Source organism: Scyliorhinus canicula, chromosome 14 (assembly GCF_902713615.1).
Source record: "Scyliorhinus canicula chromosome 14, sScyCan1.1, whole genome shotgun sequence".
NCBI classification, from domain to species: Eukaryota; Metazoa; Chordata; class Chondrichthyes; order Carcharhiniformes; family Scyliorhinidae; genus Scyliorhinus; species Scyliorhinus canicula.
The window spans coordinates 47,598,107-47,613,005 of record NC_052159.1 but is presented as its reverse complement, the minus strand read 5'-3'; the positions used below and the strand labels follow the sequence as shown (position 1 = coordinate 47,613,005).

At 44.0% G+C, this 14,899-nt stretch overlaps 1 protein-coding gene across 4 annotated transcripts in view; it reads left to right on the top strand.

Annotated features, from left to right (window-relative positions):
- The window catches only part of si:ch211-140b10.6 (protein POLR1D-like), a 68,123-nt gene that overhangs the window by 40,646 nt on the left and 12,578 nt on the right, over nt 1-14,899 (top strand). The window contains exons 2-3 of one of the 4 annotated variants that reach the window (XM_038818020.1): nt 4,073-4,125; nt 4,218-4,292. The exons of 1 other annotated variant lie outside the window; for it this stretch is intronic. In XM_038818020.1, coding sequence (XP_038673948.1) covers nt 4,115-4,125; nt 4,218-4,292 — 86 coding nt within the window. In that variant the 5' untranslated portion in view covers nt 4,073-4,114. Of the gene's footprint in view, nt 1-3,979; nt 4,126-4,217; nt 4,293-14,899 lie in introns of all 4 variants that reach the window. 2 more of the 4 variants (XM_038818019.1, XM_038818018.1) reach the window with 2 other exon arrangements.

The following is a 14,899-nucleotide window of genomic DNA, read 5'->3' as shown; positions in this document are numbered from 1 at the left end:
TGCCGATCCAAATAAGTTACCCACAAGCGCGCAGGCTGCAACATTCCAAACTTTATTTTCTACTTATAGAGCACCTCCTTCGTCCGATTAAACCCAGACCGCCGCTTAGCCACCTCCGCACTCCAATCCTGGTAGATCCGTACTACCCCATTCTCCCAATTGCTGCTCTTCACCCTCTTGGCCCAGCGCAGCACACACTCCCGATCACTGAACCGGTGGAACCTCACCAGCACCGCACGCGGGGGTTCATTCTCCTTGGGCCTCCTGGTCAGTACTCTGTGGGCTCCCTCCAGCTCCAGGGGCAGATGGAACGATCCTGCCCCCACGAGCGAGTTCAGCATCGTGGCCACGTAGGTTGTCAGATCCGACCCCTCCAGCCCCTCCGCAAGGCCCAAGATCCTCAGATTCTTCCGCCTCAAGCGGAGATCAAGCTCCTCGAAGCGGTCTTGCCACTTCTTATGGAGTGCCTCGTGCCCCTCCACCTTACTCACGAGGACCACGGCCTCCTCCTCTCGTTCAGTGGCCTGCGCCTGCAACACTGGATGGCAGCACCCTGGGTCGTCTGAATCTCCGAAAGCTTTTTATTTGTTTCCTGCAGAGAGCTCAGCACCTCAGCCTTAAAATCTGCAAAATAGCGCAGGAGAGCAGCTTGCTGCTCCTGCGCCCACAGCCTCCACTTCTCTGGTGCTCCGCCGGCCACCATCTTGGATTCCTTCCCCCGTTTTTTCTGGGGAGCTTCTGCCGTTTTTTCCCCCTTTCCACTCCGAGTTCGAGTCATGAAATGTGAAGAAAGTTGATCACCACACCTCCCACCGGGAGACGTTGAAAAAAATTCAGTTTTGGGCTCTAAAAAGAGGCGAAAAGTCCGTTTGAATCGGGAGCTCCCAAATGTGCGGCTTCCTACGTCATCGCCGCCACCGGAAGTCTAAATCATAGTCATTCACGATGATTTGCGCCATCAACACATTTACTTTATTTCGAATACTACGAGCATTCAGGTAAAGTACACTTATGTTGGTTTTTTTACCTCCATTTTGAATCTTAACATCTCCAGTTTTATTCCTTTTACTATTACTGGGCCTATTCACTGAGCTCCCCTCAGTCACTGTAGCTTGTACTGTCGCCCTTTTTGATTTTGACTATGTCTTCTCTGCCTTGCACTTTTCCCCTTACTTCCTTTTGCTTCTGTCCCTGTTTTACTACCTTCCAACTTCCTGCATCGGTTCCCATCCCCCTGCCACATTAGTTTAAACCCTCCCCAACAGCTGTAGCAAGCACCCCCCCCCCCCCCCCCCCCCCCCCCGGACATCGTTTCCAGTCCTGTGGTGTGACCAACTCGCTAAACGTGCTATCCACGACCTCCTCAGCATCGCGGATGCTCCAAAGTGAGTCCATCCGCAGCTCCAGAGCCGTCAAGCGGTCTAACAGGAGCTGCAACTGAACACACTTCTTGCACGTGAAAGAGCCAGGGACAGTGGACGTGTCCCTGAGCTCCCACATCGCACACGAGGAGCATGACACGGGTCTGTGATCTCCTGCCATCTCTTAAACCTTAGGTAAACTTATACAACTACAATTTCAAAATAAAAATAAATAAATTAGACAATGAAAAGAAAAACTACTTACCAGTCACTTACCAGGGTTTAAAAAGCACCTCCAAAAAAGCACCTTCTCTCACTCTGCACCGAATTACCTCACTGCACCAAATTACCTAGTTGCAATTCCCACTCTGGATGTGCGTCACTCACTCAGGCTGTCTCTTCTTGACCTGGGCAAGCTTATTGAGTGCGCTTTCTGTCTGTCTTTTATGCAGACCTCAGCTAAGCGATGACTCAAAACTACCTAAACTTCAAAGAGAAGAATGCAATGTGCACCTTTGTGCCCCTAAACAGACCTCAGGTGACTGACAGATAACTGCCTCTCAGCGATTAGGGTGGGAGCAGCTTCAGCCAATCAGACACTAAACTACACACTGCACTTTTAACTGAAAAACAGCAGAATTAGATTTACCATCTGCTTATCAGAGGTGTCTGTCAGCTAATATGCAGTTTCCTCATAAATGCTGGTGTCTAGCAAAGCGGCATTGCTTGCACACAGAGCTAATTCACCAATTCATTCCTCAATTCCCAAGGGTTGTGAGAACCTTAAATTTCTGTTAATCCCTTTGCTGCCAATGTGGGCAGGTAGAAACTCGGTCCAAAACATCTGTGTAAAACAGAAACCGTCATTGTGTACAACAAAATTTGAATTCTGGGTTTTCCTTGGAGAATGCAAGTACTTTAGGTTGAAAATACTTTTAAGAAACACATCACTTGTATGGTTACAGGATGCCTTCCTGCAATGTTAAATAGTTACTATCCCAACACTTTACAACTAGTTAACCTGTAAAGATGGCTGCTTTACAGTGATAACACAGCATCACAATTCTTTGTAAGGAAGGGCAGTATGACTTGACTGTCAAAAATTCACTGAATTTCCAGGAAAAATAATTTTCTGTAAGATGTGCGTGGAGTCAGTGGTGTTATGTTGCTTTCATTGAAATCAATATACCCATTGAGAAGCAGAGGCTTGGAATATTCCTCAAATAATTAATGCTGAAAACTTTGGCCATGAAAAACAAATGAATGGCATGTAAGTAGAATAAATCCGTAATCATCAAGAATGAAAGGAGGTTATTGTAAATTAACTGTTTTAAAGTATTCAAATTCAGTGCTACCTAGGTTGGTTTTTATTAGCTCTTGTAAACATTAGTATAGCGGGTGTTGTTACTGTCATTTTAGCACAAAAAATATTTGAATAGCCATAGTACTAAGGACTGTTTCCTGAATCCTGCTTTTAGCATGGCTTTAAAGAATCTGGCTCTAGTTAGTTAAAATATCAATGTGAAAATGCATCATTATACATTGTTTATAATTTCATTTATTTCCATCTGCGCAGGTCTTAACCTTAAAACATACAAAAAGGGCTTTGTTCTTTGGAGACAGGTTTAGGTAAAGGATCTGAATCGGCGCAGGCTGGGAGGGCCGAAGGGCCTGTTCCTGTGCTGTAATTTTTCTTTGTTCTTTGACTTTGATTCAATCTGTGGTAAAGATTTTACAGTAGTAATGATGACAGGACTATTAGCATTAGTCGTCATTTCTCTAATGAAACATGTACCGAATAAGACAGAAATCCAGAAGTTTCTGTTGTGATTCTACGCTAGAGGATGCACCTCTGGATGGTGGGTTGCATGGTGGCACGGTGCTTAACACTGCTGCTTCATAGCACTAGGGAACTTGGTTTGGTTCCAGGTTTGGGTTACTGTCTGTGAGGTTTGCACGTTCTCACCATGTCTGTGCAGGTTTCCTCCCGGTGTTCCAGTTTACTCCCACAGTCCAAAGACGTTCAGTTTAGGTCGATTGGCCATGATCAATGTGCAGGAGTCCGGGGATAGGTCGGGGTGTGGGCCTAGGTGTAGTGCTCTTTCAGATGGTTGGTAGTTCTGCACTGTAGAGATTCTAAAGGTCCCCCAACATACCATCCCAAATCCATCAGTGATTTGACAAAACATCCATTTTATCTCACTGTGAAACACTTTTTTTTTTAAAAGGTATACTTTGTTGAAGATGATGTCACTGAGTTTTCAACAGTGTTCTAACTTCATAATTATTGCTAGACATCCTCACCCGCCCTGAAAATTTAATTTATACTCGTGGAATATCAAATTTCTCCATTATGATAAAATTTGATCTTTAATTTTTTTAATGGTACTTTAGCTCCTGTGTTAATCTAATCATTTATTTTGCAATCTGAAAATTTTATTTAAAATTGACAGATGAGCACTGCTTTTCACGTACTGGTTTCCTGTCTGTGAGAATGCTTCAATGTTATTGGTTACTTGCTCTCCTTGTTGATATCACTGCTGCTGGATGCTTGGACATACCCTTCACTTGGCGCCAAATTAAATCTGCTGTTGGGAACGGGGATACCAACGACACAGGGATCACTAGATCTTTGCAAGCAATATTCTTCAGCCGTTGCTTCGCTGCTGCCCACTAAACCCAGCCCTGTATCTTTTATTCAAAAACTGAAGAGTCACATCAGTGCTGAAGAATGAAGAAATCCAACAGCAAATATGCCAGGATTGTAAGTATAAGAAGGAGGGAAGATGGTAGGAAACTCTAGTTGTATATTAAGCTTCAATTTCCAACAATTAAACTTTTTATGTTTTAAAATAGAAAAGCTGTGGAAGAACTTCTTACAGAGGCAAAACGGGGAAAAGCCAGGGCTGAAGCTATGGGACCCATGGGCTGGTAAGAATATACTTTAAAAATTGCAAAATGATGGAAATAGAAGGATTAATGTAATGCAAAAAGATAATCTAATCTTGTCGTGCTGTATGACATGTTAACAAAATACAGGAACGTAAAGGCATTAGGATCAATTTTTGACTGTAGGTGCAAGTCATATCTAAGGTTTGCAGTGTTTTTAAGAACTGTCTGAATTTCAAATGCATATAGTGTTGTATTTTCTAGTTGGATTGGATTTGTTTATTGTCACGTGTACCGAGGTACAGTGAAAAGTATTTTTCTGCAAGCAGCTCAACAGATCATTCAGTACATGGAAGAAAAGGGAATTAAACAAAATTCAAGAAAATACTAGAAAATACATAGAAAATGAAGATCAATTATATTTTTATCCCCAACACCGGGCCCAAGAAAACTATCATTAGGGCACTAAAGAGGTATGTCAAAGTAGAGAGTGGGAACAATCCGAGGGCCTCAAAAGAGATCTTAACCATTAAGAACCCTACTGATGTTAAATGCAAGGGTATCCCAAAACCCAGAAATGTACCTTGCAACAATAGTTCTTAGTGGTGTATATTTTCAGTATACTGTGAGAAAAGATATGGAAACCAGGGAGGAATAGTAGTGTTTTGTGATCAGTCAACAATAAGTATTTAATAACTTAAAAGAAAAACACCCGATAAGAAGTGTTATAATTCATTGCAACAGTATACTAACTACACTGATGGCTTTGCACAAACAATATTACCTGTTCCCAACTACCTATGTTTTTGAACTCTGTGATGCCCTTGTTTCCAAACAGCATCCAATATTATATAACTCTTATGAACTAAATCCAGCATATAATTACCACACACAGATTATTTCTTCAATTTTACGAATGCAATCTTCAATTTCAGTGAAGGCACAATCATCTCGATTTGAGTTTATAATTTTAACTGGCTGCCCGTTTAGCAATAACTTTTCTGCAATTGGGTGTGACTGTGATATTAGCTGCCTCTACTGTGTCCCTTTCTCCAGGTATTGTGCTATGGATATATTGTGCTTTTCATTTGATGTTACCCACCCTGTGGACCTGGTTTTTAGCATATAAGTGCCGAGTCCCTTATCTCTCCACTTTGAAGTTGCCTTTTCCATACCCCATTGTTTTCCCCCAGTCATGTTGGTAAACACTTGCTTTTCATCAGTATGCTAATTCACATCTCAAAACACTGCTTCAGACAGCTACAAGCCCTGTGCTCATTCCAGATGGAATTGTTGGAGCCTACAGTAATAGTTGGTGTACCAGCTGTGGCAAAACAGGAAATGCCAACTTCTGATGGTAATTGAGGTATTTCTGAAAAACCTTTTAGCAGAACGGTTTGTCAAGCATTCACATTGCCCTGATACTACTAAGGGGTTGCTGCAGCACTGATTCAATTCCCATACCAGCTGAGGTGAAGGCCCTACCTTCTCAACATTGCCCTGGGCTGAGGTTTTGTGACCCTCTGGTTAAACCACCACCTGTCAGCTTTCTCTCAAAGGTGAGGTCTGCCTATGGGACTATGGCGACTCCCATTCATACATTGCATAACTATTTAATTCATCTAATATTGAACTCGTAGCCCTACAAGTGTGTTTGATTTCATACTTCATATTTCTCTGAAGAGATGAAAGCGTATTTTAAGATAAAAAAAGCTATGCCAAGGAGCTGTCTCCTGATTTTGTTTTTGGGTATTATATTTGTCAAAAGTAATTATCTTCCCTTTTCTGAAATGTATCTTGTGGCAGGCTGGGGGCTTTCTGTAATTGTTTTTAAATCACTTAATAACCAGTGACATTCCAGTGATGTATAAGGACCTAAAAACAAATGTAAATGTTTGATGAGTTGCTCAAGTAATAACGGGTATCTAGTGTATTATGATGATTACAAATATCCAGCTGAAGATTGGAGAAATAAAATTGGCATGATCCAATCTATTTTCTTTCTCCATTTTGATGAAGATGCAAATACAATATTACAGTACGTCGTCACTTAAAGTTGTGATTGTATTCCCTGCAGCCCCAGTTCAGCACTTATGCACCATCGGACCTCAGACTTCCATAATACCAGAGTTCCGGCTTTGGATCGGATCTGGATTTTCAACCAGAACGCAGGTTCAGGAGAGGGAAGTGGGACCAAAGGGTTGGTCGGAGAGGGGAAAAGGCCATAACTCGGGTCGGAACGGGGAGAGGCTTCAACTTGGAGATTGGGGAGGTGGGGTAGACCGCAGGTTGGGAAGGGGAGATCTACAAGAGTGTTGCCAGGGCTTGAAAATTGCAGCTATGATTGGATTGGATTGGCTTTTGTTTATTGTCACGTGTACCAAGGTACAGTGAAAAGCATTTTTCTGCAAGCAGCTCAATAGATCACTAAGTGCATGAAAAGAAAAGGAAATACAAGAAAATACCTAATTGGGGAACACAAGGTACGCAATGTAACTACATAACACCGGCATCGGGTGAAGCATACGGGGAGCAGTGTTAATGAGGTCAGTCTATAAGAGGGTCGTTTAGGAGTCTGGTAACAGCAGGGAAGAAGTTGTAGGGGCTAAGTACACAGCCATGTGGGGCCCCGGTATTGAGGTCTATTGTGGAGGAGGTGTTTATTCTTGCTGATTGTGGTCAGTGGGTTAGAAAGTGAGGAGTCAAGTCCTAGGTTTTTGAGCTTTGATATGAGCTTGACTGGGATTATGATGTTGAAGGCGGAGCTGTAGTCAATAAATAGGAGTGTAATGTAGGAGTCCTTGTTGTCGAGATGCTCTAGGTCTAAGTGTAGGGCCAGGGAGATGGTGTCTGCTGTGGACTGGCTGCTGTGGACTGGATGAGGAGAGATTGATTATGCTAGGATCATTTTCCTGAGAACAGAGGCAGCTTTGGGGAGGGAGATAGTTGGGGATTTTGGCACAAATTATTGCATCGAGTGAACTCAACCTCTTCCTGCGCAAGGAGAGTGTCTTATACAATTTAAGGTGGTGCATAGAATACACTTTAACTTAATGTAACGTAATGAAATACCCCAAGGCACAAACCTGTTTCTAGTTTTGGCCCTCTTGAGCCTGCATTTCCCACCCAGTTGCACATATATTTATATATAATATACATATGTATGTCCAGCTAAACAGTCCTGGATACTGACTATTTTCTGGACCTCCTTTCTTGTCCTGATTTCTTACTATGAAGTATCTGGATTCTGCTTGGTGCGTTTCCTAAGCCCATGCCCATGATTATGTGAGAAAATTGGTTTGGGAAACACTATCCTTGAGCTGTCAGAAATAGGCTCCGCACTCTACTTTCTCACTTGTGCTAATTTGTCATATTGGGAATATATGAACAACACTTAGACTAGCAAGAGGGATACATTATGCACCAGTGGAGAGCTGTACTCGCAGAGAATATGGTTGGGAGAACAATGTTCCAATATTGGAGCCCTATTTCCACCTAACAGTCACTTGAAGCCCAGCTTCCTCATTGTAAAGACAGAATTTAAACTATAATTATATCTCTGGTAAAAGCAAATTTAATGGACCTTTTAAAATCAATAATTTGAATATCTGTTTCAGGTGTATGGAATTTGGCAGTTTTAACCCAAAATAAAGTAGAACTAAGTGACAGGGGTATAACAATTACTGATCTAAATATAAATAAAAACTATCAATGCTTATTGTATACTTTGCATAAAACGATGGATATTGTTGCAGAAAAAACTTCCTGTTGGTGTAAGAACTATACACTCTGCGGATTCACGCCCTCACAGCGCCAGGGACCCAGTTTCGATTCTGGCATGGGGTGACTGTCTGCGTGGAGCTTGGAAGTTCACCCGTGTCTGTGTGGGTTTCATCCGAGTGCTCTGGTTTCTTCCCACAGTCCAAATATGTGCAGGTTCGGTGGAATGGCCATGATCAATTTGGGCGGATAGGGCAGGGAAGTGAGCCTAGGTAGAGTGTTCTTTCGGAGTATCAATGAAGACTTTATAATCATCTTTATTATCACAAGTAGGCTTGCATTAACACTGCAATGAAGTTACTGTGAAAAGCCCCTAGTCGCCACATTCCGACGCCAGTTTGGGTACACGGATGGAGAATTCAGAATGTCCAGATTACCTAACAGCACATCTTTCGGGACTTGTGGGAGGAAACCGGAGCACCCGGAGGGAACCCATGCATACTCAGGGAGAATGTGCAGATTCCGTACAGACAGTGACCCAAGCCGGGAGTAGAACCTATGATCCAGGTGCTGTGAAGCTACAGTGCTTACCACTGTGCTATCGTGCTATCCTAATGGCCTCCTTCTGCACTGTATGAATTCTACGGATTAGTTGAAAAGACCAGTTAAATGCAGTGCTAACCACTGTGCTACCCTCTGTCCTAATGGCCTCCTTCAGGGGCTGGTTTAGCACAGGGCTAAATCGCTGGCTTTGGAAGCAGATCAAGGCAGGCCAGCAGCATGGTTCAATTCCCGTGCCAGCCTCCCCGAACAGGCGCCGGAATGTTGCGACTAGGGGCTTTTCACAGTAACTTCATTTGAAGCCTACCTGTGACAATAAGCGATTTTCATTTCATTTCTGCACTGTAGGGATTCTATGGATTAGTTGAAAAGACCAGTTAAACACGATCACTGAAACTATATCAAATATACTGGTTTGTGGCAGACTGGAAAAATTACGCAGATCACTTCAGAATTGCTGTAGCTTTAATTTGACAAACCCAGTGATGGAAATTTGGAGCAAAGATACCTTTAAATTCTTTGACAATTCTCCGATAAGTAGATACACAACCATACCTCTCCGCTTATCCTAATAAAATCTTCAATGGGGTTTCCACATACAACAGATTCCATCCAAAGCAAACAGAATTCTTGGATTTCTGAGGAGGATTCTTTTATATTGCAACAAAAATATCAGAGTTACAGCTCGCCAAACATTTGTTCATCCAATCCTGGAGTATTCAAGTTGTGTGTGGGATCCTTATGTAGTTGTAGAAGCCATCAGTAGTGAGAGATCTAAAGATTGAAGAGATTCAAAGATGTGCTGGTACAATTCTGCACTAATCATTATGGGAAATACAATGGTGTCGCATCCTTGTTCAAAGGTTTGGAACTGGAATCAGTAAAGCAGACTTACCATGTTCTATAAAATATGGAATGGACTGGGGGAAATTGACAGAAACAAGTACTTAGTGTCCTTCGGCAATGACAAAACGCAAAGTTACCGTATACATAAACTACGAAAACTATCGTGAAACAAACTGCCAAAGAAAATAGTCACAATCCCATACTTGAAATTTTCATGACCCATCTTTAGATCATTTCCATTCGTACGTTTTTCATTATCATGACTACCACATCAGCAGATCACTTCTGGTTCAGTTGGCGCTAACCCCATAAATGTTAGTTATCAGAGCAGAAGAAGCATCTCTATCCCCACGCTTGCATCAGATGACCGCCCTCCTTTCTTGAATAGCTGTGTTTCTGTGGGCTCTGGTGCTACTCATTCATTAATCCTCTCACTTATTGCACTCTTGCAGCCCATACTTGCCTAATTCAGGAGTGAGAACTCCATACTATGTCCCTGGAAGATTTCTGGCTATACCTTGGTGACAAAATGACGAGAAATCCTAAGAAAATCGTTGACTAAAGAGCAGTCAAAAGCAACTGAGGTGTAGCCAACTGCTCAATATGGCAACTTAATCTTTGAATGGGCTCTCCATCCAGCACATTTGAAGGCATTACAGTTGATGACTGCTAATATTATTAATGTTAGTGATGAGAAACTCAGCTTGTTGGCGCAGAATATCAGTGCTCATGCTAAAGCATGGAAGAATACTGTCAAAAGGCTCAAAGAAGGGAGGAGAGAATCCTTTAATGTTGAAATGCAACTTCCTTGGTTGAGACCCACTTGCAATCCTTGGAAAAGCAGCTACATGGCATGTCAGTAATCCTAGACGATCTGAAAAACCTAGGCCGAAAGAAAAATGTCCGGGTTGTCTGTTTTCAAGAAGGATCCGAGAGCAGGTTCCCACTTTAATTCTTTAAGAGCTGGCTACCATGTTATCTTAATCGGGATACAAAAGCTGGGTGTAAGTTAGAAAGGGCACATTGTCCCTAGGCCTCAAGACAGGACACAATCAGCATCCCAAGCCTGTAATTATGCATTTTCATAATCTCTGTGGGACTGACATAATCAGCCAAATTGTTACATCAGTCAGGAATTTGAGAAGGCCTTCCCGTACCAGCCTCCCCGGACAGGCGCCGGAATGTGGCGACTAGGGGCTTTTCACAGTAACTTCATTGAAGCCTACTCGTGACAATAAGCGATTTTCATTTCATTTTTCATTTCAGAAGGCGAGACACCGACAGTCAGTTGGGTCTTCCACCCCAGGATCCTCAAATCCCTTAAGCCTCCCCCACCCTTGTGTGTCCCACCTTCAGAGTTCCATCCATCGAGCCAGCTGTGCTAGAAAACCTCGCTCTGCACACTCGCCCCTGGCCACATCAGAAGTCCTTAGACCCCAGTCCCCTGCCGGGAACATCAGGGAGACTGTGCTCAGGTGCCCTCCCCTGATCGGCACAATACCCTTTGGTCACAAGGATATCCCCAGTGCTGAAGCCTCGCTCTTGGATGTTTGATTGTTTGCTGTTGCCTTTAAGGTGCTGATGCTTCTAGAGCAGTCTCTTTACGAGAGCAGTCACTTTCAAAGTCGTGGTTCCGACTCACGAGTGGATGTCGGGCGGGTCACGGAGCCATTCATCGTGGTGTTTCTAATTGTGGGAATTAAAGCGCAATGGCCGCAGCAGCCGGCTTTTAAAAATGCTGGCTACAAGCAGCTTTAAAAATGAGGGCTGTGACCAGTGTTAAAATTGTGGGTGCGTTGTGTATGCGTGCCCACTCATCAGTGCGCTTCCCGCCCAGTGAGAAGCACCGCCTCCTCCTGCCATCAGCTCGATGACTCGGGAGAAGATTTTTTTAAAAATTCAATCAGTTTTCTTGCCTAAAGCAGGGCAGAGAACAGGTCATGTGCCTCAAACACCGACGTCACATGCTCTGGGCGCGATTGCGATTCCTCCATTTTGTCAGCAGCAAACCAGCAACAGGACTGAAAATGTTTTAATGGATAATTTTGTAATAAGAAAGAGAGGGCCAGAGACTCAAACAGGCCAAGATCTCAGAACTATACCTGCTGGACTGAGTGGCTCAGGAGACTCCACAGCAGGACAAAGCAGTCGTGGTGTGAGCTGTTCAGGAGAGTCCACAACAGGGCAAAGCAGTGCTGGTGTGAGCCTCGGGACCTCTGATGAATAACCTATACAGAAATGTAACATTTAAATGACAATCCAAGTGAACTCATTAGGTCCAAGCAGGCTCACCTGTCGCATTAAAGGCAAATGAAAATGGTGGGTCACGAAGTTTGGGGCGGTGTGGGTGGCTAAAGTCAACCGGCATGGGTCGCAATGGTCAACCAGCGTGGCTTGCAACAGTCGGTTGGAGTGGGTCCCGAAGGTTGGCCAATTGGTAAAAATGGGTCCCTGGAAAAAAGTTTGAAAAACAATGTTCTAGAGTTCATGCAAACTGTTCAGGCTTCGGTTTGATTGAAATGCGATGCAATAATCTTTGTTTGAGACACTGCACGTGTGTCCACAAATATCGACTTGAGAATATTTTGTTCACTAAACGGTCAACAGCAACTACATAAAATTCTACATATCACACTAGCCATTAAACAACAAGGAAATGCCGTGTTTGCATATTGGCACCAATACAAAGCTATATCAGCTCATTCTCACCCAAAAACAAACACACACCCCTCACGGGTTCTTCAACAGAAACTGAGGATAAGCCTGAGAATGTGTTATCAGGTCAAGAACTTTAATCGAAATGATCTGTCCATCAGTGTGTTACTTGTTCCACATATCAATGCCATTCTCTGTCCAGGAGCTGCAGCTGTGCAGGCCCTCCCACACTTCCCAGTCTCACCGGAACTAAATCCTGGCATCCACATATTCCACTGGCGCTCAAGGTGCAGTTGAACATCCGTGACTTCCAGCATCAGGTGGCCTATTTGGATCAATGTCACACACCAGATCCCACAGCATCTTCTTGCTTCAAACCAGATTGCCTTCTGGACTCGTACGTCCCTGTGAGCCTGGACCAAGGCATTTTAGAAAACATTGTCCTTCTTTCCGGCTACAGAAAAGGATTGAAACAACAACAAAAGCAACAGCCTACAGGTATTTGCAGCCACCAGCAAGAGCAAGCAGCAAACCTGCAGCTGTGAAGTGCTCTCACATCTAACACGGCCAATTCCTTATTAGCAATAGCCTTCAGCTGTAAAAATACATAGATACATAGAACATACAGTGCATAAGGAGGCAATTCGGCCCATCGAGTCTGCACCGACCCACTTAAGCCCTCACTTCCACCCTATCCCCATAACCCAATAACTTCTGACCTTTTTGGACACTAAGGGCAATTTAGCATGGCCAATCCACCTAACATGCACGCCTTTGGACTCTGGGAAGAAACCGGAGCACCTGGAGGAAACCCACGCAGACACTGGGAGAATGTGCAGACAGTGGCCCAGCGGGGAATCGAACCTGGGACCCTGGCGCTGTGACGCAACAGTGCTAGCCATGTGTGCTATCGTGCTGCCCAAGCTAGAGGCTGCTCACAATTAAAGGTAGTTAAAGTGACCATCGGCATTTCACCAAGGCAACAGCTGTAGTTGCCCTTGTTGTTGCCCTTAAAGATGGCTCACAAGACGGTAAGCCCCTCACTCTCTCCAGCCCGGGGGTGATCCCCAACCTGGAACTCCACTGCCCTTGAGCTGCATGGCCAAAAATGGAAACGGCTACTTACCACCTCAGTTCCCCACAGCAGCCATTGCGCCAGCTTCATGTTTTTAAAAAGGAGTTTGAAACTACATCCACATTATTTCTCCCTGGGGAGCTGGTGAATTCCCAGGTGGCCATTATATTCAACTTCAATCTCATGATCAATGATATGTTTGCCATATTTGAGATCCTGAACTCCAACAGGAGTGAGCGGTTAAAAGGCAAACTTATTTGTGCCTGGCGCGAATCTCTAGTTTGGCCTTTCCCACTATTTAACTGGCGTGCCCAGATCCACACTGGGCGCAATGCCGTGGTTAAATCGCATCCATTGTGTCAAAATTAAATCCCACTTGGTTGGTGTACTAGAGCTTCAGAAGATATTCGATTATAGCCTTTGAATTTGGTCCTTTGTTCTTAATTATGGGGCTCCCAGGTAGAAAGATAATTGACACTAATAAAAAAATGTTGTATCATTTCTCTGATCTAAATCTGATGCATTCCAAAAAGTATGGGGCCCCTATCTCAAATATATAGGTTCCGTAATGTCTAACTTACTCCAAGAGGTTTCCCATCAGCTATGTAGACTGCTTGGAACTATGATGTTGTTGCCATTTCAGAGACCTGGTTGATAGAAGGACAGGATTGGCAGCTAAATGTTCCAGGATTTTGATGTTTTAGGCAGGATAGAGGGAGATGTAAAAGGGGTGGAGGAGTTGCGCTACTGATTAGGGAGAATATCACAGCTGTACTGCGGGAGGACACCACAGAGGGCAGGGAGGCTATATGGGTACAGATCAGGAATAAGAAGGGTGCAGTCACAATACTGGGGGTTTACTACAGGCCTCCCAACAGCCAGCGGGAGATAGAGGAACAGATAGGTAGACAGATTTTGGAAAGGAGTAAAAGCAACAGGTTGTTGTGATGGGGGTCTTTAACTTCCCCAATATTGACTGGGACTCACTTAGTGCTAGGGGCTTGGACGGGGCAGAGTTTGTAAGGAGCATCCAGGAGGGCTTCTTAAAACAATATGTAGATAGTCCAACTAGGGAAGGGGCTGTACTGGACCTGATATTGGGGAATGAGCCCGTCCAGGTGGTAGAAGTTTCAGTAGGGAGCATTTCGGGAACAGTGACCACAATTCAGTAGGTGTTGGTGGACAAGGATAAGAGTGGTCCTAGGGTGAATGTGCTAAATTGGGGGAAGACTAATTATAACAATATTAGGCGGGAACTGAAGAACCTAGATTGTGGGTGGATGTTTGAGGGTAAATCAACATCTGACATGTGGGAGGCTTTCAAATGTCAGTTGAAAGGAATTCAGGACCGGCATGTTCCTGTGCGGAAGAAGGATAAATACGGCAAATTTCGGGAACCTTGGATACCAAGAGATATTGTAGGCCTCGTCAAAAAGAAAAAGGGGGCATTTGTCAGAGCTAGACGGCTGGGAACAGACGAAGCCTGTGGAATACAAGGAATGTAGGAAGGAACTTCAGCAAGGATCAGGAGGGTTAAAGGGGGACACAAAAAGGCTTTGGCAAATAGGGTTAAGGAAAATCCCAAAGCTTTTTACACGAGGGTGGTGGGTGCCTGGAACTCGCTGCCAGAGGAGGTGTTGGAAGCAGGGACGATGGTGACATTTAAGGGGCATCTTGACAAATACATGAATAGGATGGGAATAGAGGGAGAGGACCCTGGAAGTGTAGAAGATTTTAGTTTAGACGGGCAGCATGGTCGGTACGGACTTGGAGGGCCGAAGGGCCTGTTCCT